The 25,829-nt window shown below is 41.3% G+C and overlaps 1 protein-coding gene across 3 annotated transcripts in view; it reads left to right on the top strand.

Annotated features, from left to right (window-relative positions):
* LOC139445046 (uncharacterized) overlaps nucleotides 1-25,829 on the top strand; it is a 218,368-nt gene that overhangs the window by 100,458 nt on the left and 92,081 nt on the right. For all 3 annotated transcript variants that reach the window (XM_071226112.1, XM_071226110.1, XM_071226111.1), the window contains exons 3-4: nucleotides 14,647-14,852; nucleotides 24,156-24,232. In XM_071226112.1, coding sequence (XP_071082213.1) covers nucleotides 14,647-14,852; nucleotides 24,156-24,232 — 283 coding nt within the window. The remainder of the gene's footprint in view (nucleotides 1-14,646; nucleotides 14,853-24,155; nucleotides 24,233-25,829) is intronic.

The following is a 25,829-nucleotide window of genomic DNA, read 5'->3' as shown; positions in this document are numbered from 1 at the left end:
CTGAAACACTGGCATTTCGGATTCCATTAATTTGTCGTTCACTTCGAATACACGGGCAGTCAGTGACTAATCATGTGTCAAGATATGTGATATTTAAGTTTTATTTCTCCTGGATCCTCGAAATGAAATGTCATGAGTGTTTGGTAACGGACACAGTCAGCGAAATATCGGTGGCAAGAACTGAACATGAATTGTCTCGCCTTGAGCTGATCACTAGTAGTGCGAGTCTCCTCTACCAGGAAAACATCGACAATCTGGCTACCCGTCACCCATAGGGGTAGTCGTCACCCACTTAACTACCCGTCACCCATAGAGGTAGTCGTCACCCACTTAACTACACGTCACCCATAGAGGTAGTCGTCACCCACTTAACTACACGTCACCCATAGAGGTAGTCGTCACCCACTTAACTACCCTTCACCCATAGAGGTAGTCGTCACCCACTTAACTACCCGTCACCCATAGAGGTAGTCGTCACCCACTTAACTACCCGTCACCCATAGAGGTAGTCGTCACCCACTTAACTACCCGTCACCCATAGAGGTAGTCGTCACCCACTTAACTACCCGTCACCCATAGAGGTAGTCGTCACCCACTTAACTACCTGTCACCCATAGAGGTAGTCGTCACCCACTTAACTACCCGTCACCCATAGAGGTAGTCGTCACCCACTTAACTACCTGTCACCCATAGAGGTAGTCGTCACCCACTTAACTACCCGTCACCCATAGAGGTAGTCGTCACCCACTTAACTACCCGTCACCCATAGAGGTAGTCGTCACCCACTTAACTACCCGTCACCCATAGAGGTAGTCGTCACCCACTTAACTACCCGTCACCCATAGAGGTAGTCGTCACCCACTTAACTACCCGTCACCCATAGAGGTAGTCGTCACCCACTTAACTACCCGTCACCCATAGAGGTAGTCGTCACCCACTTAACTACCCGTCACCCATAGAGGTAGTCGTCACCCACTTAACTACCCGTCACCCATAGAGGTAGTCGTCACCCACTTAACTACCCGTCACCCATAGAAGTACTCGTCACCCACTTAACTACCCGTCACCAATAGAGGTAGTCGTCACCCATCTATGAACTCGACACCTACCCACCACCCATCTAGCTACTCACCACCCATATAGCTACCCTTCACAATCACCCATCTACCCACCCACAACCCATCCATCTACCCACCATCCATCTACCCATCACCCATCTGGCTACCCATCACAATCACTCATCCTCCTACCCATCATCCATCCAGCTACCCATCCCATCACCCATCCACCTACCCATCACCCATCCTCCTATCCTCCACCCGTCTAGCCACCCATCACCCATCCATCTACCCTCCACCCGTCTAGCCACCCTTCACCCATCCACCTACCCATCATACATCTAGCCGCCCATCACCATCTAGCTACCCATCCAATCATCCATCCAGCTACCCATCCCATCATCCATACACCTACCCATCACCCATCCTCCTGTCTTGAAGCTAATACAATATTTATACGGCTTTATACACTATTGTATTACCCGTAACCTGAAAAATTCTACCTGATAATCTCAAATTAATATAACATTTGATATTTTATGAGCGCTTGTTTTGCTATTTGTCGACAACAATTTGTGATCTATAAATGTGCGCCTTTGACTTACTTCACAAAAGGAAGTGACCTCGTGTTCAATGCTCTCGTCTCCATGTCTAAATGTACCAAAGACACACGAGACATGGATATCAGTGCATGTTATCCTGACCACAATGTTGGAGCTTCCTCCTGTACTTCATCACTAAGCTGATGAAGAGGAAACGAAGTAGCATTGAAACGTTGTGTACAACTAATACATGAATACCACATTCTCTATCGCATTCAAAATGTCTGTGAAAAACCTCAATACACCACAATCCACAATAGCAGTTTGTTGTAACACGTTAGCGTGTCTGTCCAATATTATTGACCGAGTCGACAACATTGAGTCGTACGTAAAATCGTCATAACGACTCCTTGCAACCGTTGAACATATTGACCATACAAATTCGGCTCAGCTCTTGTGATACAATTGTCTTGTAGGAAGTAGGCCGTTCTCAATGATTGAACCTGTTTTGTCGTAGATGGAACTACTGCGTCATTACTTAGATTTATCTTTGACCTGATTGTCTTCTAACGATGATGATAGTAATGATCATGCTCTTATGCGATTCAGACAGCCTCCGTGGTCTAGTGGTAGAGCGTCCGCCCGGAGAGCGGAAGGTCCGGGGTTCGTTCCCCGACACGTCACGACAAAAGACGTTAAAAGATGGTACCCTGTCTGGCGCTCGGCATTAAGGGGCTAAAACAAGGACTGGTCGGCTCGGAGTCAGTATACTGTGTCTGAGTGGTGTATTCATGTTAAACTGCGGCATGGTATCTCAGTGAAAAAGCACTATAAATCGGCATCAGTCCGGTCTAGTACATAACTGTACAACATAGTCTCGCTGTGTCATAACTGTATAACTTTGTCTCGCTGTGTCATAAGTGTACAACATAATCTCGCTGTTTCATAACTGTACAACATAGCCTCGCTGTTTCATAACTGTATAACATAGTCTCGCTGTTTCATAACTGTACAACATAGTCTCGCTGTTTCATAACTGTATAACATAGTCTCGCTGTGTCATAACTGTACAACATAGTCTCGCTGTTTCATAACTGTACAACATAGTCTCGCTGTTTCATAACTGTACAACATAGTCTCGCTGTTTCATAACTGTACAACAAAGTCTCGCTGTTTCATAACTGTACAACATAGCCTCGCTGTTTCATAACTGTACAACATAGTCTCGCTATTTCATAACTGTACAACAATGTCTCGCTGTTTCATAACTGTACAACTGTACAACATAGTCTCGCTGTTTCATAACTGTACAACAAAGTCTCGCTGTTTCATAACTGTACAACAAAGTCTCGCTGTTTCATAACTGTACAACAAAGTCTCGCTGTTTCATAACTGTACAACATAGTCTCGCTGTTTCATAACTGTACAACATAGTCTCGCTGTTTCATAACTGTACAACATAGTCTCGCTGTTTCATAACTGTACAACAAAGTCTCGCTGTTTCATAACTGTACAACAAAGTCTCGCTGTTTCATAACTGTACAACATAGTCTCGCTGTTTCATAACTGTACAACATAGTCTCGCTGTTTCATAACTGTACAACATAGTCTCGCTGTTTCATAACTGTACAACATAGTCTCGCTGTTTCATAACTGTACAACAAAGTCTCGCTGTTTCATAACTGTACAACATAGTCTCGCTCTTTCATAACTGTATAACATAGTCTCTCTGTTCCCTATCAGTTATACATTGTCTCTCTGTTCCCTATCAGTAAAACATTGTCTCCGAAACCACTCACTCACGAAAGGTGTATAATACATTTGGTCTGACCCACTACATTTTTGGGTTGTTTATTTGTTTGCTGTATAACTCTGCACTCAGCAATATTGCAGCTATATGATGGCGGTCTGTAAATAATCGCATTTGGACCAGTGATTGACATAATGAGCATCGATCTACGCAATTGGGATACGATGACATGCATTAAACCAGTCAGCGAGTCTGACCAACCGATCCCGTTAGTCGTCTCTTACGACAAGCATAGTTTATTGAAGACCAATTCTAACCCGGATCTTCATGGGTTCTGACCCATATCTGTGCATCACTGACGTTTGTCGACATATCAATGCCTCGTTCTTCTCTAATCAAAAATGAAGAGGGTGTTCGTTGTTATGAACCGCGATTCCACTTAGAGTCGAAACCATCGATTCCACACTTCATCGGTGCACGAACATAATTCAATAACGCCGATCTTTCTTGCATTTGTCCATTCCAATCAGATACCACCTAATATTCATCTCACTGCTTTGTGCCATCGCATCAGTTAGGCTGTCGTTTCAGGCCTGCGGTCATGAGTTTTTCTACACCAACCATACAGACGAACGGGATTAAATAGCACGCGAGAAGTGTTTTGTGGGTGGTGTTATTGGATTGCTGGTAATGCCACGGACGTCTGTGATTGAAAGCCAGTAGATATTTTGTGAAAGCGAAAAACTGCGTGGCTGTTTGACCTTTCCTGAACAGATGCTTGGTGATATGGTGACACATAAAATCAAATCAGTGTTCTGTTACTCACTTCCCCATCTCAGACAGCTTGCTCCTGTTCTCTGTCACAGACGGTATTAATCCGTTATTCGCAACACAAATCTTGAAACATGACGGTGTCACAAGCCAAAGAAGCATCCATTCAAATTTAATCTGTCATCCGATATTCTCACGTCAAATTGCTGCAAGAGCGCTGATGCGACACAAAGTCCGATTTACCAGTCACTTGTTACTCCATCACCGATTTCGATATATATCCTCAGATGGTAACCTTACATTTACTTCCAATGCTAACCTTACATTTACTTCCAATGCTAACCTTACATTAACTTCCAAGGCTAAACTTACATTTACTTCCAAAGCTAACCTTACATTTACTTCCAAGTCTAACCATACATTTACTTCCAATGCTAACCTTACATTTACTTCCAATGCTAACCTTACATTTACTTCCAAGGCTAAACTTACATTTACTTCCAAAGCTAACCTTACATTTACTTCCAAGACTAACCAGACATTTACTTCCAAGGCTGACCTTACATTTACTTCCAAGTCTAACCTTACATTTACTTCCAATGCTAACCTTACATTTACTTCCAAGTCTAACCTTACATTTACTTCCAATGCTAACCTTACATTTACTTCCAAGTCTAACCTTACATTTACTTCCAAGGCTAACCTTACATTTACTTCCAAGGCTAAACTTACATTTACTTCCAAGGCTTACGTTAAATTTACTTCCAAGTCTTACCTTACATTTACTTCCAAGGCTAACCTTACATTTACTTCCAATGCTAACCTTACATTTACTTCCAAGGCTCTCCTTACATTTACTTCCAAGGCTAACCTTACATTTACTTCCGAGGCTAACCTTACATTTACTTCTAAAGCTTAGCTTATATTTACTCCCGAGGCTAAACTTAGATTTACTCCAAAGGCTAAACTTAGATTTACTCCCAAGGCTAAAACTATATCTACTTCCAAGACTTAACATATTTTTACTTCCAAGGCTGAACTTTTATTTACTTCTAAGGCTGAACTTAGATTTACTTCCAAAGGCTAACCAAGGCTAACCAAGGCTAGACATCCCTTGCGAAGTCCGGATTAGGTTCCAGCAACCTATGCTTGTCGTACGTGGCGACTCTGTGGATCGGTTGGCAAGCCTCGGCGACGTGATTGATTGCATGTCATCGTACCCTTAACGGTGTGATTCGTTGCTCATAATATCAGACACCACTTCGTCCTGACCCAGATTCGATACCGGTCCGCTGTGATACTGCTGGGATATTGCTGTGATATTATTGACTGTGGAGAAATGCAAAACAACTTACTCTCGATATGACGTTTATTTATTTTCTCTGTCATCGAGTGTTTTGTTTGTCTAAACATGTCATAATTTCATTGAAGAGAGACAAATGACAATTGGCAATACCAGCAAGTTTGATTCAAGTCGATCAAAATCAATTTTGTTTATCTGCTCGGGCAATTTAGTTATGCATAGAAAGCTTCTTTTTTTGTGTCTAAAACCAGTTTTCAATGTTACAAGAGTACACATCAGACAGTGGAACGTTGTGGTTCCCCTTTAACGTTGGTCTTAATGTACATGTTTGTTTGTTGTTTAACGCCTCGCTCACCAATATTCCAGCTATGTGACGGCGGTTTGTAAATAATCGAGTCCGAAAATGACAATCTACTGATTGACATCATGAGCATCGATCCACGCAATTGGAATACGATGAACTGCATCAACCAAGTCAGCGAGTCTGACCACCTGATCCCGTTAGTCGCCTCTTACAAGCGTGAGTTAATGAAGACCAGTTCTAACCTCTGCACGTGTCCTACAATGCAATCCAAACATTTGCAGTATACAGTCAAACTCCGTTTAACCGGTCGATACCGTTTCCATTGAAATCGCTAGGGTTAACAAACAGCCGGATTAACGCGTCAGTCTATCCTGGTAATGCCCCATTGCTTGTACACATGTTCTCAACATGAACTGTCCGGAATGTGTTGTTTCCGGATTAACAAGATTCTGACTTAACGGTTCCTACTGTATCTTCTAAAGGAATGTTAGTTAACCTGTAAACATAATGATATGACGTACAATGAGCTCTTACAAATAAGGAGGCACGGGAGGCCCAGTCGTCTAAGGCGCAGCTATTCGCTGTGTCAGAAACCTATGATGGTGAGTTCGAATCCCGGTTCGCCCTGATTATGTATCTAGGTTTGTCAGCACCATACCCGTGCTCGTGGGTTTCAGCGAAGTGGTAAACGTCTGAGACCTGCATCACTTTGGGCTTTCCTCCAACATTTAGCTGACATGCTGTGATATAACTGGAATAATGTTAAAAGCAGCGTTAAACCCAACTCACTCACTCACTCACTTAAATTAAACGTTCATCCACATGGATTAATTGACGACCGCAGTCAGATGGCCTTGTGGTTAAAGCGTTCTTTCGTCACACTGAAGACCCAGGTTGGAGTCCACACAAGGCAGTGTATGAACATAATTATTGATAGCCCTTGTTGTGGGTTGAACAATGCAAAACCTGGCGCAAAACAACTCATGTGACATTACACAGCAGTAAGGCGAGAGGCTGTATTTTTGGAACATGTTTTTTGTAAATCTGCATTTTGGCACTTTTCTAAAGCAGGAGTTTATGATAATCTCACAAACCGACAGGGCACAGTCAGTTGCTTTTACACAAGTGTAACACAAGGCCGTCGTGACATATTTACTGGTACATGTGTTTAACCACCTTCTGTACTCAACATCACTGGCGCTGTGCCTCCAGCATCCTTGTCATCCGTGTGCATCCCAGCCACATCAACCAGCGTTTTTGTACCACACATTGTTCTCCGTTAGACATATCATTCTTTAAAAAACATTGATGTACACTGTACAAATTGGTTCCGTCCTAATTACTTGAGCTCCCTGTCCCATCAACGCTACAGTTTTTTACTTCGCTGAGAGCCATAAATCTCAGCGGACAGACAGCGCAAGCTTACATCCAGTGCATCTCAAGTTGCGCTGTACAGATCCGTATTCCCACCACATGCCATTCCGCAATTTGCAGTCTACCTCCCCGCACGATTGTGTTTTCTGGCATATGTAAGTAAATTAAACTTGACCAGAATCAGCTTAACACAGGAGCCTCCCCATTGAAACTGTAAACACCATCTTGCCATGAGCAGCAGTAAAACCCGGATCGTGGAACTTCCTCCTCAATGTGTCGGTGATCATAACAAGTAATTACGGCACCTCCACATCAAACTCTATTCGTACATTTTGAATCCAATTTTCGTGTATATTGTTCAGAAAGTCAACATTGGTTTTTTTTCTTTAAACGCAAATGGTTGATAAGTATTTACTTACATGTGGCGTTTGTGCTTAATGTTCGTACGTTCACCGATTACCGTTTACCTTGAATCAATGTTCGGTTGTTTTTTTATCAGAGTTCACCTTTTTACTATAACATAAAAGTAGGATTAAAACGGAAAATGATTTCATTAAATCTTGGATGGCGTGTGGTCCTTTAGCACGTACCGGATCATATTAGTGCGATTTACATGCAACAATGCCCCCGTCGTGATTCTGCCCGTCACAAAATGCCTAGATATTCATACACGGCTTATCAAAGCAGAGCGTCATATTCACCGTCGATAGAATGTAGCACTTACTTCCATTCCATTTGTTTGGAACACATGTGGGGATACGTTTGTCTTTCATCAGCAACATGACACACGACGACAAAGATTGTTTAGTCTCCACAGAGACAGCTCTATGTCGCTACACAGCAAAGGATATGGCTGGCATACTGTATCATAAAGATGCGATGAGGCTTAAACACACCAGGGAGATACATAGATTCATTTTTGCATTTAAAATGGAAACGAAATTATGTTTTATTTCTTTTCTGGGAACAATCGCTACGCATGAAATGTAATGATGTCATTTATTCTTTCTATATATGATGTTTTTGGCATTGAAGATCAAGATGAAGTTATTTAGTCTTTCTTTGATGTTTCGCTTTGATTTAGGCAAATGAGTGTGAAGCTGATTCTAAAATACACGGGGGCATGGGAGGCCCAGTCGTCTAAGGCGCCGCGATTCGCTGTGCAGAGTTGCGTCCCTTGGGCATGCCAGAAACCTATGATTGTGGGTTCGTGTGAGTGAGTGAGTGTGGTTTTACGCCGCTTTTAGCAATATTCCAGCAATATCACGGCGGGGGACACCACAAATGGGCTTCACACATTGTACCCATGTCGGGAATCGAACCCGGGTCTTCGGCGTGACGTGCCAACGCTTTAACCACTAGGCTACCCGACCGCCCCGATTGTGGGTTCGAAACCCGGTTCGCCCCGATTATGTTTCTAGGTTTGTCAGCACCATACCCGTGCTCGTGGGTTTCACCGAAGTGGTAAACGTCTGAGACCTGCATCACTTTGGGCTTTCCTCCCACATTAAGAGCGTTGACAATGTGTTAAAAGCGGCGTAAACCCAACTCACTCACTCACTCTCTCTAAAATACACCACAGGAATGTCTTCCAATATGTAACAGCGTAAAACAACTTTAAGGAATCAGTTATAATTTTCATTCTCGGGTGAATTGAAGAAATCTCGGGTAAAGCGAAACCTCTTGAAGTCGAGGTCAGGTGCGTCGAACATATCTTGAGTTATACGTACTTCGAGATAAGCGAAGTACAGATATATGGCCACGGTGACGATACGGAATCTGCCGTGACCACAATGGTACTCATCGTAATAAACGACATAAACGACACGAGTACCTGTAATTTTAATATCAGGTTTCATCGTATATGTAATTGTAGCATGTGGTGTATTCTAAAATACACGGGGGCATGGGAGGCCCAGTCGTCTAAGGCGCCGCGATTCGCTGTGCAGAGTTGCGTCCCTTGGGCATGCCAGAAACCTATGATTGTGGGTTCGTGTGAGTGAGTGAGTGTGGTTTTACGCCGCTTTTAGCAATATTCCAGCAATATCACGGCGGGGGACACCACAAATGGGCTTCACACATTGTACCCATGTCGGGAATCGAACCCGGGTCTTCGGCGTGACGTGCCAACGCTTTAACCACTAGGCTACCCGACCGCCCCGATTGTGGGTTCGAAACCCGGTTCGCCCCGATTATGTTTCTAGGTTTGTCAGCACCATACCCGTGCTCGTGGGTTTCACCGAAGTGGTAAACGTCTGAGACCTGCATCACTTTGGGCTTTCCTCCCACATTAAGAGCGTTGACAATGTGTTAAAAGCGGCGTAAACCCAACTCACTCACTCACTCTCTCTAAAATACACCACAGGAATGTCTTCCAATATGTAACAGCGTAAAACAACTTTAAGGAATCAGTTATAATTTTCATTCTCGGGTGAATTGAAGAAATCTCGGGTAAAGCGAAACCTCTTGAAGTCGAGGTCAGGTGCGTCGAACATATCTTGAGTTATACGTACTTCGAGATAAGCGAAGTACAGATATATGGCCACGGTGACGATACGGAATCTGCCGTGACCACAATGGTACTCATCGTAATAAACGACATAAACGACACGAGTACCTGTAATTTTAATATCAGGTTTCATCGTATATGTAATTGTAGCATGTGGTGTCTTCAACAAGTAAGCGCTACAAAACCCCTTACAATTATCATAAGAAAAATCTCTTTTGAAAGCAGGGTCCATTGTACGATTCCGACTATATCATAAGCATGCGTTTCCGAATCGTTATCAAATAGTGATGATGCCAGGTATTGGCCCCCGTTGGCACCCGTCACAAACACATGCAAGGGCAAGTCAATTATTCACGTGAAAAAAAACAGGGAAAATATTGTACTAGTCAAAAAGGGGAATTACCTATCGGACATCTCTTTTGTCACTTATGTGTCAAATGTGGAATTGTCTCCCACATGTCCATTCATCAATCACAACAATCAGTTATGTAAGAAAACAACCATTCATAAAACGAATATTGTATCGAGGATAAATTGATTTTTAAATTCTTGTCTCACCCATCTGTCTGTACAGAAATGATTACAAACTCGTTAACTCTCCGGGGGATCCCACGTCATATACTTAAGTGGTAACTTTCATGAGAATATAGGAGCTCCAAGTTTGACATCAGTCAGTTCCTAGAAACTCGAGATGAAGCAGATTTGAACTTCTTTTTGTCTGTTTACGCACGGAAAGAGCAAGAAACAGCCTTGACATTCTTTATACATACATGAGTCCATACCATCTAGTGTCTGTGATCACACATACATGTTACAATACAATCATGGACAATAGCAACGTCGTAATTGTCTATGTTTTTCATTCAAAGTATATCCTTGGAGGCTCTACCTTGTTGGATGGTTTATTGGACATATATAAAGATTAAGATTCGCCAGACTAATATAACATATTCTCAGAGAGTTTTTGAGATCTTATTTATAAACAAAGCGACATATTCATATCAAGAAAAATGTTTTATTTCCTTCAGGGAACCAACGAAATGTAATATATAAATCAGTCTGTTTTTGCCTTGATCGTTTTAACCATCACTTCTCAGATAACAGTATCCCAATAAATACCAATTCCAACAAATGCCAAGTTCAGTTGTCAATCTTGGTCTCTGCAAATCAGTCTGATGAACATGACTGACGAGTAGATACCGCGTTGAAGACGACCAGCAACTAGCAATAAGGAAAATTCAATTACTGACTGCTGTCCTGGCCTTCAGAACCATCGACAGTAGCTTGTCCAGAGAGTGTCCTATGATTTGATTTCCTCCCTGTAATTACGTTATGCCCTAATGCAATGTTCCTTGCTCGGTCTGACCTCCTGCTAATTGGTGCAGTAGAACTGCAGGAACTGAAGACGCCTTTGATGCCATTGAGGTTTATGTGAAGCCCTGGTGAAGGTGTGTAAGACATTCCACAAATAACTGATTCTGTCTCACACTGATCATTTGATCGTGGGTCGACCTCATGTAGTACTTCTTTAAACGCCCCAGGACCATTAACGCACTAGGTGATACTGTATTCACTGAGATTTAAAGGGACACGTTTGCCCGGTCGCCCAAGGCGCCGCAATTCATGGTGCAGAGTTGCGTCCCTTAGGTTTGCCAGTAGCCTATGATCGTGGCTTCGAATTCATGTGTGCCTTAATTATGCTTCTAGGATTGTGGGGACCATACCTGGATCGTGTTTTTCAGAAAAGTGGTAAACGTCTGCATCACTTGAGGCTTTCCGTTGACACTAAGATAACACGCCGTGATATAACTAGAATACTGTTAAAGCTTCTTTAATACTCACTCACTCACTCACACACACAAGTGCCATCTGTGTATTTCACTCACTCACTCACTCACTCACTCACTCACTCACTCACTCGTGTGAAGCCAATTTCTGGTGTCTCCCGCCGTGATATTGTTGGAACATTGCACGGCGTAAAACCATATTCACTCACTCGCCTGTCGCAGGATGACTATGTATGATTGTATTTGTCAGTTTGTCAACAGATAAACTTAAGCTGTGTATTACAACATTTGTTTTCCATTAGTTTGAGACGACAACAATTTTGAATCTGACTTAAGAACGGAATTAATGATAACGCCAAAACGTCCATTATTGTTATAGAACCGCGTTTAACGCCATGTTGTAGCGGTTGCTTCGTGCCACCTTAACATGCCTCCATGTACCAAGTAAAGGTATTTCAACCATGATCCCTCTTGCTGTCTTTTTTCCCCATGCCGATACGTATCAAGTTTGCAGTGAAGCAGAATGATCACATGTAGCACACAGTGTGATATTCTGACATTTATACGCGACAAAGGCGGTAAGCTCTGATCCAACACTTAAAGGTTAAAGCTGATCGTCGTTTAAAACTTGATATAGTGTTTTGTATTCAACTTGAAGGATTGCAACGTAGGCGTGTGCCCAAACGGACAGTAATTCTGTGAAAATCATCTGGTCCAAACATATCTTTTATTTCACGTTTTGAACTATTTTGTATCGATCCTCAACTTTATTCAACTTCAGTTGGAGATAAAATCTAGTTTCGGTGACAGGCGGACATCATGTTCTCGATACACGTTTGTAATTTGGATTTAAATCACGCTTAATAATATTCTGTGGTAACCGAGACGTGCAGTATGAGGGATGGAAAGGATCGTGGATTTGGTGCGTGATTTGTGTAGACAGATAATAATATAGGTGAAAAACTTGTTTTTTTAATGGGGTTTTAATGTGTGCATCACTTTTTGTTCCTGAGGGAACACGTGAACAAGGCCGTCGTAGTCAGGCTCTGTATGTGTTCAAAGTTTTACTGATTCAGCTCTCAAACAACACAGCTTGACTAACTATTTAGCGGCGTTGATATTAAATTATAAACATATATACATTTGTAACTGTATGAATGAATGAAGGAAGGAGTAGAAGGATGGATCGATTGATGGATGAAATAAATAAATAAATAAATAAATAAATAAATAAATAAATAAATAAATAAATTAAAAAATAAATAAATAACGATGGGCCCTTTGAAAGCCTAGGGTTTCACTTTCCACTTCAAGTCCATATTCATATGTAACTGTATGAATGAATGAATGAATGAATCAATGAATGAATGAATGAATAAATAAATAACGATGGGCAGTTTGATAGCACTGGGGTTTCATTCCCACATGTATACAATGTGTCAAGTTTTGCAGTCATTGCTGGAATACTGCTTGAACGGCATAGATTCTCACACAGTCAGCCGTTCAACATGATTCGGCGGCGTTAGCCGGACAATAGGGCCCACGTCATTTTCAGGTTTTCAAAAGTAACAATATATCCACGATGTCACTTTCCATCCATCTGTGTCACTTTGATCCCATCCTTAAACGTCTCCATCAAATATCGGTAGACGGTGTTGTCTCGACAACAAGCACCATCGCGGTAAGAACCCGGGCAATATTAGCCTGAGGTTCGATTGAAACTAGTCTCAAAGGGGGAAATTTCATTTTCGTGTGAATGAAGCTTTGAATTAGGCTCTAATACTTGACGTTAGATATTGAATTACGAGTTAGGTTTTATAAAACCACACACAGCCAGCCATCAGGAATCATTTTCGTCAATGTTAAACAACCCTTGTTTTTTTCATTCATACAACCACAGTGACTGTAAACCAATCTTACAGCTGCGTCCACGCTATCATTAAACCCACCATATGTATTCACCAAAATAGTTCCTGGTTATCCTACAGACTTTATCAAGTTATCTATGAATGATAAAAGTTTGCAGATATAATTGCAGAGAACGTTTTTATCCTTATTCCAACGTTTGTGGTCTTGATGATTCTGTACATGCCCTGGCCATGTTTTGGTACGATACATCATAGTAACAAGGCCCCTTTCCACAAAGCGATCTCAGCGCTAAGACAGTCGTAACTCCCATACCTTAACATGGACTTATGGTAGTCGTACCATTGAGATCGCTTTGTGGGGTGGAAATCTGGTCCTACTTGCTTCATACGATCTTTGTGTTATGACTGTCTTAACTCGCATAGTTAAACATAGATCTACAATTGCCGTTGGGCTGAAGTGCTTCGTGCATATGGTCCCTTAATGGTGTCTTACAAAATACCATTGCACAATTGCATATAAGGGTATTTATACTGTGAAAGGCATGGCTACATCAAATACATATTAAGCGTCTCGATTATCCGTCGAAAACAGATATGATTGAAACAACATATTTGAAAATGACCCGTTCTTCAAAGCGCTCAAATGAATATTAATTATACTGGTATTATTGTAGATAACATGTTACTGAAAATACTGTCTAACCTTCCAAATGTAAATGATTATCAGGGCGGAACATGTGTGGACGTGTGGTCTGGTTGATAGATATGTAACAATACGTTGAGAGTTGCGTTCCCTAGATGCCGACCCGTGAAGATTCCGGGGTAGAATAGGCCTTCAGCGACCCATGCTTGCCGTAAAAGGCGACTATGCTTATCGGAAAAAAGGCGACTATCGGGATCGGGTGGTCAGGCTCGCTGACTTGGTTGATGCATGTCATCGATCCAAATTGCGTGGATCGATGCTCATGATATCAATCACTGGATTGTCTGGTCCAGACTCGATTATTACAGACCGCCGTCATAAAGCTGGAATATAGCTGGGTGCGGCGTTAAACAACAAACAAACAAACAAACAAACCAAACCAAACCCCTAGATGCCAGCATCCTTTATGATGGTTTGAATCTTAGATTCGTACCATTTGTGTTCCTTGGTTTGTTGGTAGCATACACGTGTTCGTGACCTCACTCACTCACTCACTCACTCACTCACTCACTCACTCAACCCGTGAAGATCCGGGGAGGAACAGGTCTTCAGCAATCCATGCTTGCCGTAAAAGGCGACTAACGGGATCGGGTGGTCGGGTTCGCTGACTTGGTTGATGCATGTCACTCACTCACTCACTCACTCACTCACTCACTCACTCACTCTTGTTTCTCCAGACACACGGATCTCTCCAGACATACGAGCTTCACATCATATGACGAAGATGACGGAGACTCACGATACAACTGTTCGGAATTAGCCGCAGTCACGGAAAGTTCCGATGATGACCGATTGGATATACTGCCTTCACCTTCAATCTCCCCACAGATGTGGCGCAGCGTCGAGGATTATGGAAACCAGTCCGACTCCGAATCTTCTTCAGGTACAATGCTTTTAAATGACAGTTAACTGAACACTTTCACATGTTTCTTCGATTTCCTCCCACATTAAGCTGACACGCCGTGATATGACTGGAATACTGTTAAAAGCGGCGTTAAACCCAACTCACTCACTCACTCAGGAAGACACTTCGAACCCCCATGATTAAATTCTCATGGTATTGCCACGCATCACACTAATGCTGGGTACTTCATGTATGTGGAAAGTATTATAAAATTTAGATAAAGTCAAGAAGTAAGGGGTCTTAGTCATTAACACTGATTTTTATCAGTTGGGATATGAGCGTGATGAGGCCTGTATACATTAGGCACTTGTTTACGTAGGGGGCACGGGTGGCCCAGTCGTCTAAGCAGATTCGCTGTGCAGAGTTGCGTCCCTTGGGCACGCCAGAAACCTATGATTGTTGGTTCGAATCCCGGTTTGCCCCGATTATGTTTCTAGGTTTGTCAGCACCATACCCGTGCTCGTGGGTTTCACCGAAGTGGTAAACGTCTGAGACCTGCATCACTTCAGGCTTTCCTCCCACATTAAGCTGACACGCCGTGATGTAACTGGAAAACTGTTAAAAGCGGCGTTAAACCCAACTCACGCACTCACTCACTCACTGTTTACGTACTTGAAATAGGTTAAGCCCTTTTGTTATGACTGAATGTAGGTATGAATGAATTTGCTTTAAAGTAAGTTTCTTTTTCCCGTACCATATGTTACGATTGATAAAAAGCTTGATTCTTTGATCATTTTCTAATGATCATTTTGCGTACTCCGTCATTGACGTGAGATTAAGTGACGTCACAAACGATGATGATGTCATTTACTAGCATTGTTTACGTCATCTAGATACTGCTAGGTTTGTCCATAGAAGAAAGTCCTTTGCCCTTATGGACTAATAATAGATTATTACATTAAAGCTGCAGTATACTGATTTTAGGAGACTCGTGATTTTGTTCACGATTGTACTTCCCTCATTCTGACACGGTAAATATACAGGTCCGACACTCGTTTCGTACACTTGGTATAACACGTACACACTTATATAATAGGGGAAGCAGGGTGGCCTAGTGGTTCGAGCGTTCGTTCGTCATGCCGAAAACCCCGGTTCGATTTCTGCCATGGGTAGTGTTCCCCTCTGTGATATTGCTAAAAGTGACGTAAAACCCCTCACTCACACACACATTAGCAAACAAACAAACATTTAAATAAGCTGCCTTTGCCCTATCATAGTGGAATTGAATTGGAATCATGTGGGTCGTATTTGGAGAACATTAAAGCCAGTTATGTATGGCCATAAGTGTAGGTATTATGACACTGTTCACAAATACATCCGCTGTTTTTCATGGCGATTGTTACATTAATTCTTGTTTAAATGAATGTGCGTATATCATGGGTGATATTAATATCATATATTAATGCCATTGTGCCATTTTAAAGAAATCTGAAAGGTGAGCTACACTGGTTCAAGGGATAGTTATATATTAAGGGATAGCGAGTACCTTATCATGATATAAAGGCATTGCTTCCGAAAATACAAAGCAAATAATATTTGTCCGATAAAAATATAACATCCTGTTGCTATATTGTAACGCACTTTATCTTTTCTAATGTACAACCCAATGCCACGTGCACATTATGCAATATTTGCCAGTTCACCACTTAATTGTTCAAAGGTAGTAAAAATGTGGATGTCAGAGAGTCAATATAAATGTTCTCCATCTGAAGAAGTGACCATCAAACTTAATGTTTGCTAATACTAGCATTGAACAGCTTCCGTGCTTGTACTCGTTTCAGGGAAACTGAAACCCTATTTTAGCTTGACAAGATGAACAATGAATTAGGTGTTTCACGGTTTTTCCCAGTGTACCGCAAGGTGCCGTTACGATTCTTTGATAACCCGTGAAGATGCGGGTTAGATTTGGTCTTCTCGGAAACCAATGCATCGTAAGAGACGATTAACGAAATCGGGTGGTCAGGCTCGCTAACTTGGTTGATGCATGTCACCGTATGCCAACTGCCTAGGTCTATGCTCATGATGTCAATCACTGGCTTGAAAGTTTAAAGAGAATCAAAATCACCCTAAATAAAAACTGACAACATCTCAGTGACATGAAATCACCTTTCGTTTACAGAAATATATTTTTACTGATACCTGTTAATATTCAACATTCATGGTCATAATATATATATATAAAAGCGAAAAAACCTTCCATAATCAAAAGAAATCTCTGCTAAGAGCAGCTTTGTACGATTCCGACTTTACCGTTATTATTCCATATGACACACTCAAGTCAGTTGACATTGGAAAATTGCTGACTATGGCAAAATCAGAGACGGATGTTTAGATATCACACAGTACATAGAAATCAGTTTTAAAGTGCTTCTCTTTCATGTGTCTCTGCTGGGGTTGTGTCTACATTTTCTCACTGAACATGCGATGCCTCGAGGCTCGGGCACCCTGAAAAAAAATCCCAAGATGTATTGATTTCTCAACTGCTGTGAAGTTATACCGAGGCACTCCTAGATCGTTTGCATCAAAGGTCAGGATGAAAACTCCTGCTGCCTTGGTCGTCCCAACTAAAATGCAAAGAGCATCATAAAACGCTTCAACTCTTTTGATCGCACGTCACCAGCTTGTTTTAAATTCTGATTTCAATTTTCTTTTATGAGATGTGAGTTGGGATTGCTGACATTTCAGAGTTCAAAAAGAAAGGAATAATTATATCATATGGTTGTTAAATCCTTTATTTGTTGCCATTTGCATAAATAATACCTGGTGGAATGGATGGATAACCATCGGTAATGGCCAATCAATAGGTTGTTCGGTTTATTCAAACACTTAGCATGTGTGTACTTTTGCTTCTGGTTTTACAGAATGTTACATTTGGAATTATCAGAACATTTGCCTGATCAGATTGTGGATGTGTTCGGTATCCCGTGTGGTCGGGTAGCCTAGTGGTTGAAGTGTTCGCTCGTCACGCCGAAAACCCGAGTTCGAATCCCCACATGGGTGCAAAGTATGAAGCCTATTTCTGGAGTCCCCCACCGTGATATTCCTGGAATATTGCTAAAAGCGGTGTTGGGTGATTAGAGGTGAACGTGATCGTAGGTTCCTGGGACGGCTAGGGGACGCAACTCCCGTGACTCCCTTTTACAATCCTGTACTGCTGTCTGCAACTCTAAGTATTTATCGTCAATGTTTTTTAATGTGTTTGATAATATCTTTGAATGACAATTATATGCATATCAGTACTTAAGCATACTCATTCGAATTATGTACATATAGAAGGATCGGTACTGTGGGCAGACATGTGGATTAATTTGGATCGATCAATACGGAGCGAAGGCGATGTTATTTCCCCAGAAGGATGAAAAAAACAAGAAAGAAAGATCTGTGTGATCCGAAATGGTAAAAAATCGACTCGATCAGTAATTAATGCATGAAGACCAATTGGTTACATCGCCATGGTGGTGGAGCCTCGCGATGCCAGTACTGAGAACGGGTTGTACAGAGTTCGAATGGCTGCTGGGGTTAGAAATCCGATCCTAATTTTTAACTTTCTAGTTTTACAATTACAAATAGAGATTTCCTATCATTTATATTCAAATTTGGTCATAATGGTAATTTGAATAAGAAGCGAAGTATCAAACACAACAGCGGTAGACACTTGGGAAGAGAGGTATTAAACAAAACAGCGGTAGACACTTTGAAGAGAGGTATCAAACAAAACAGCGGTAGACACTTGGGAAGAGAGGTATCAAACAAAACAGCGGTAGACACTTGGGAAGAGAGGTATAAAATAAGGAGTGTGCGATAGTTCAGAATTCCTTCGTAGTGAACATGTACGTCTGTCTCTTTCAAGCCTTCATGTGTATAGAGTGCCTTCAATAGTACTAATCTTGTCGAAATGCATATACGTTGTTTGCTTATTGTTTAACGCCGTACTCAGCAATAGTCAATATATCGCTACGACCTCTAATGGATGGAGCCTCGACCAGGCAAACCAGTGACTGATATTATGAACATCGTAGAGATACGATGACACGTAAGTCACCGACCCCCGAGTTGTTTGGCAAACATCGGTTGCTGGGGCCAGTTCTAACCCTGAACCTCCAAGGGGGTGTAAAGCTGATACTAGTCCATCTTTGAATACATCTACTAGTCCATCTTTGAATACATCCACTAGTCCATCTTTGAATACATCTACTCGGCCATCCTTGAATACATCCACTAGTCCATCTTTGAATACATCTACTCGGCCATCCTTGAATACATCCACTAGTCCATCTTTGAATACATCTACTCGGCCATCCTTGAATACATCCACTAGTCCATGTTTGAATACATCCACTAGTCCATGTTTGAATACATCTACTAGTCCATCTTTGAATACCTCTACTAGTCCATCTTTGAATACATCTACTCGACCATCTTTGAATATATCTACTAGTCCATCTTTAAATACCTCTACTAATCCATCTTTGAATGTATCTACTCGTCCATCTTTGAATACCTCTACTAGTACATCTTTGAATGCATCTACTTGTCCATGTTTGAATACCTCTACTAGTCCATCTTTGAATACATCCACTAGTCCATCTTTGAATACATCTACTCGTACATCTTCGCATACATCTACTCGTCCATCTTTGAATACCTCTACTAGTACATCTTTGAATGCATCTACTCGTCCATCTTTGAATACATCCACTAGTCCATCTTTGAATACATCCACTAGTCCATCTTTGAATAAATCCACTAGTCCATCTTTGAATGCATCTACTCGTCCATCTTTGAATACATCTACTAGTCCATCTTTGAATACATCCACTAGTCCATGTTTGAATACCTCTACCAGTCCATCTTTGAATACCTCAACTAGTCTATCTTGAATGCATCTACTAGTCCATATTTGAATACATCTACCATGGTATGGATGCAAAAGACATTTTGTCCCTTTGACAGGACAACAAAGTGTTGATAGGACGATAAACAATAATTTGTCTGATACTTTAGTAATACTTTGGTATTTTGATGACTCAATAATGATGAATAAGAACCCCAAGTTGGTTGTTTAATTGATAAATTCAACTTCTAAAATGCCAAATACTTCTTTTTCCATTAACATTTCAAAGCAAATGGATGCAGATCTTTGTTGTCATGGATTTACGTGAAAGTTGGTTAGCGTTGTCTGCGATCCCAGGAACATGTCGATATGTATGTATATTACCCAAAATAAGTTAAAGAACACACGATATTTACATATGTCAATAGTTAAACTGTTTTGTGTTGTTTTACTATTTTGAGTAGTATACATGCACTACATACATGTAGTTTCCCATACACGTCAGCGACTGTATGATTCACGACACCACAATACGACTTTACTGCTCTGAGAAATTGGATAGACACATTCCCTTCGGACTAGTAGGCTGGTGAATATTTCATCTCGATTATTTTACTTTTAGACAAAACAATAAGGTCTCGCGAGAGGATGCCTTTGGGGATAATTTAAACTTTCGGTATCACTCTTCAATCAATCTTACAAGTTCTGCTGATCAGGGTATCTTTTGAGCAATATCAATGGAATATGTTGATCTAGATCTTACCCAGTAACTTGATACAGGTTGTATGGCCTCATAGATGTTATTGTTGCAGCCTTTATGGATATTATTGATACAGCCTATGATGTTATTGTGAATACAGCCTATGATGTTATTGTGAATACAGCCTGCATGATTTTTATTATGAATACAGCCTTTATGGTTGTTATTATGAATACAGGATATATGTTGTTATTATGAATACAGCCTATATGGTTGTTATTATGAATACAACCCATATGGTTGTTCTTATGAATACAGCCTATATAGTTGTTATTAGAAATGCAGCCTGAGTGATTGTTATTATCAATATAACCTTTATAGATGATATTAGTAATATAACATGTTTAAATGTTTAATGCAATACAGTCAGTTCATACATAAAGGGGGCGGTCGGGTAGCCTAGTGGTTAAAGCGTTCGCTCGTCACGCCGAAGACCCGGGTTCGATTCCCGACATGGGTACAATGTGTGAAGCCCATTTCTGGTGTCCCCCGCCGTGATATTGATGGAATATTGCTAAAAGTGGCGTAAAACCAAACTCACTCACTCATACATAACGGTTGCCTGTATAGACAAAGGCAACAGATGCTTTATGCCAAAAACATAAATTGAATGAGTTATATTCAGAAATTTATTCCAGCAAGTTCAAAACACCGGTTACTGTCGATGTGGATGACATGCGCATAGGTCAAGGTCAAGGTTGGGTCATGTGTTGAAGGAGCCAATTATTGAACAACCCATCGATGACAATGTACATGAAAACATACCGAGTCCCAATTGACTGACGACAAGCTTTACTAAATACATAAGTTAGGCATCCTTGTCAATAAAACCACGACTACAAAGAGATACTAACGACCACTAGATTCAATTAGCACATACCAGCCCATTAATCTGGATATTTGACCTTTGAATTAATACAGAATTCAGTCAACAGAGTAACGACTGTCTCCGTAATTGCTCACATGTGATGAAAACAGGCCATCTTCGTCATCAATTGGGTTGAATCATTTGTCATTTATCTTTAACTCATCAAATGCGCAAAAATCGTACGTTTTTTCAGAACCAGATTTGCCTCTTCAAAGGCAAGCTAATTAGCGTAATGTTTTCTGCCTTGGCCGACGAGAAACGATAGTATCTACTTCTCGGCAAACATTTTTTTTTAATTAACCACAACCATTTCTCAATGGCTTTACACATGGTGAAAGAATCACATGTTATCCTTTCAATCCGGAAAATATCCACAACGACAATGTTTGACAGATCAATACGACTCCATTGATCTTCAGGTATCGCGTTGAGGCAAGCTATTGTGTAATGGATTAATACAATTGGCATTGCCAAGTCTCACATTAATCTTGAATTATTTAATAACCTGCTTGATACATGGACAGATTCTTTTATATAATCGTGGCAGGTAAATATTTCATTGTGATCGCGATAATGGGATTACAAGGCGTGAACAGGCATTTAGAGCACAAGCTTGCTTATTGATTTTGTACCCATTCCAGAGCTGGTCTTGATGAATATTGCTGAAATGCGCTTCTGGTAGAGATGTGCTTATCCTTTTCGCAAACACCTGGTGTCATCGCTGATTTTCAGTGATCCATTCATACAATTTTAATCACTATTTCGCCTTTTACGCCCAATGGAATCTGTTTCGGCAGATAATAGAGATTATTCCCAGGGTTGAGTTTTATGCTTATTTTGTGTTGCCATACGAACTATATGATGCAGACGTTGTCAGAATATTGCTCATCTTCATATCGTTGAGTGGCATTGGAACTCAGTAGTTTGTAGAATACAAGATGCCTGAGAGAGGCGTTAAAGAACAAACAAATGGGTTTTTTTTAAAAAAAATTTTACCTAACGGATTCAAGGCCAGAATAGACATCCGATATTCCATGCTTTTTTAAAGAGCTGGTTAAAATGAACACCGGGTGTTTTTGCTGGAGCACTGTCTGAGTGCGTGGCGTGGGTGTGTGGATTGTTGAGTGAGTGAGTTGGGTTTAACGCCGCTTTTAACAATATTCCAGTTATATCGCGGCGTGTCAGCTTAATGTGGGAGGAAAACCCGAGGTGATGCAGGTCTCAGACGTTTACCACTTCGGTGAAACCAACAAGCACGGGTATGGTGCTGACAAACCTAGAAACATAATTGGGGTGAAACAGGATTCGAACCCACAATCATAGGTTTCTGGCGTGGCCAAGGGGCGCAACTCTGCACAGCGAATAGCGGCGCCTCATACGACTGGGCCCCCCGTGCCCCCGTGTGGATTGCTGCCTCTGTATCAGCCAACGGTATTGCTGGTCGAGATCACTGACCATTGTGATGAGTAGAGAGTACTGACCATCGTTAACCCGAACTTATTTAATTCGATGGATTGTGCATCATTATGTTATTTTTTCGGGTCCGGGACTTGGCGTTTATGATGCATCTATGTAACTATAATGTCACTGACTGCGACGCAAAACAACATTCATTCAGACGTGGTTTCTAGGCTACGGGTCATCACATCGATTGACGGTGATCTTGCTCACGTGTTAACCTGTTTGATTGGTTCCCAATTTAGGCTGACACGTCGTGATACACATTTAACTGAAATATTGTTCAAAGCGGCGTTAAACCAAACTCACTCACTCACTCACTGAAACCTGACCAGCTACCACAATTCGTCTTGTGTTGCCAGGTTATGAGCAAGCAGGATATGATTTGCACCCATTCAACTTTCCTGCTTCCAAAATGAACATGTTGACATTTATTTTTTGGTAGTTTATGTCGTAACCATCGTCTTGGGTTTTCATTTTCAAAATCATGCTGTTGGGAAGGGTTATAATAACGTTTTGGAAATCAAGTTTTGTCCTTCTGTAGTTTATGTCAAAATTATCAAAAATTCCGTGAAAAGGAGCTTTGGGCCACACTATCCCCCGTGACGCTGTATCGTATTTGAAATCACGTTAAAAATCAAATTAGAAAATCATAAACTTTGCTTCTCTGAAACAGCTATGACACCATCTTTTTCAACATGTACACTGCTTTTTCCCCCGAGTAGTTAGTTATTGTCTAATCTCTCAATTTTCCAACTCCATCAATGTGATGGTTTCTGAGGACTTTGCACTGTACGACCTCCATAAGTACTACGGCTATAAACGCACCTCTTCAAACTCGTTCACCGTAGACCCCGTCTCCGTAGTTTTGGATAAGGTATAGTCACTGTGTGATTAGCTAGAATCATTAACTGCTTTTCAGCAAAGAGAGTAATTGATTCATCCCTAATGCGTGTATACGACGGTGGTATTTTATCATTAATATTCTAGTTTAGGGAATAAAATGAGTAATATTGATATTTTTAGAAATATTGCAATAATTAAAATTTCAATTGTGTAACAATATCGCATCGTGCGAGTATGGTTTTACGCCGCTATTAGCAATATTCCAGCAATATCTCAACGGGGGGGCACCAGAAATGGGCTTCACACATTGTACCCATGTGGGCAATCGAACCTGGGTCTTCGGCGTGATGAGCGAACGCTTTAACCACTAGGCTAGCCAACCGCCCCTCGCATCCTTTAAGTTATTCCATTGAATATTCAATTGATCACACAATGGGTTAATGATTAACGACAATATTCAAAGTCTGACTGTCTAAGTATGTAATATTAACGTTGTATCATTCATTTCTTTTCCAGAAAACCGTAACGACAGGTTTAAGCGTGCAGACGTTGCCTTTGTGTCCATACCCAACACCAGACTTCGTCGACGGCAGGTAGGGAAAATGTACCGTTATTTCATCTTCTAGCATGTTCTTCCACACATGAGTGGTAATGGCGGTTTGTGTCTGGGTGATATCGCATCTCCAAGATGAATATTCCATCAGATTCTGAGTCCTGATGTCTAAAACGCGGACAGGATGGTAAACCCATGTTCTTTCGCTCGTCGACCGGCCCTGCTTTACAAAGCGATGTTAGCGCTCAGACTGTCCCAAGCCTAAGTTACAGCATCTGCATTCGATCAATCGTAGCGCTTACGTTGCTTTGTGGAGTCGGACCAAGGACGGCATACAAATATTATGTTAAAATAGAATTAGATATGGACTGGACGCCTTTGTGTATCTATGAAGAAGGACCTTTGTGCATACGAGCCCCAGCACTATGATACATTATTAATGACAATATATATCAGTTGCGGACAAATGTATGTTGAAATCTGAGACTTACCTAGTGTTATGTATATTCTATCTGTTGAATAGTTCATGTTGTTTATCACCATGACAAAGAATTAAAAATTTGAAGTAATATTTTTAAAGTTGGTCGCCGTTATATGGCAAAAATACTACCGATGCGGCGTTAAAGTTTAACTCACTCACTTTAAAGCTCCAACGTTCATACAGTTTGGCTTCGCTCTATGAAGGTTCATTCTGTATTGAATTCGTACAATTTGCTTGTTTGTTTGTTTGTATGTTTGTTGTTTAACACCGCACTTAGCAATATTACACCTATATGACGGCGGTCTGTAAATAATCGAGTCTGGACCAGACAATCCATTGATTGACGTCATGAGCATCGATCCTCGTCATTGGGATACGATGACATGCATCAACCAAGTCAGCGAGCCTGACCATCCAGTCCCTTTAGACGCTTTTCACCACAAGCGTAGTCGCATTTTACGGCAAGCATGGGTTGCTGAAGACTTGTTCTACCCCGGATCTTCACAGATGTGAAGTTGAACACGTGAACATCCGGGTTATCAAGTTCATAGTGAAAGTCAATTCTTAAGTATGATGTCAATACTGGCTAGTAACAGCACGTTAGACATTGATGGAAATACGAAAATGCGAACATATGTTTCTGTCCATTTGCTCTAACATTGCACACTAACCCAAAGAAAAAAGGATGTTTCTGATTATCATGTGTAGGGGCACGGTTGTCTTAGTTGTCTAGAGACCCGCAATTCCCTGTGCAGAGTTGCGTCCCTTGGGCACGCCAGGAACCTATGATCGTGGGTTCGAATCTCTTATGACTATGGAAATAGGCTTGTCACGGTCATCCTTGAAGAGAATCGTTCTACTCGATGGATCTACTTCTCGGTTTGATGCGGTGAAGATACCAAATCAGTACCCTAACCTGCTGTCTTTAATAAGTTTTACATGTTCAAGCTAATAACGACGTGGCTAGCAGCTGTTACCTTTTGACAAGCTTCGTATGGATAGTGTTCCGTGGGAATTCCGGGTCAGAATAGGTCTCCGGCAACCCATGCTGGTCGTAAGAGCCGACAGAATGGATTAGGTGGTCAGGCGTGGTGACTTGGTTGGTAGTGTGTCATTGTTCCCGCGTGGTCCGCTCGTTATATCAATCAACGGGTGG

The sequence above is a fragment of the Haliotis cracherodii genome, unplaced genomic scaffold, assembly GCF_022045235.1.
Source record: "Haliotis cracherodii isolate W230 unplaced genomic scaffold, xgHalCrac1.p SCAF_6, whole genome shotgun sequence".
Classification (NCBI taxonomy): domain Eukaryota; kingdom Metazoa; phylum Mollusca; class Gastropoda; order Lepetellida; family Haliotidae; genus Haliotis; species Haliotis cracherodii.
Note: the sequence above shows the minus strand (reverse complement) of the source record. Positions and strands in the feature narration are given on the sequence as shown.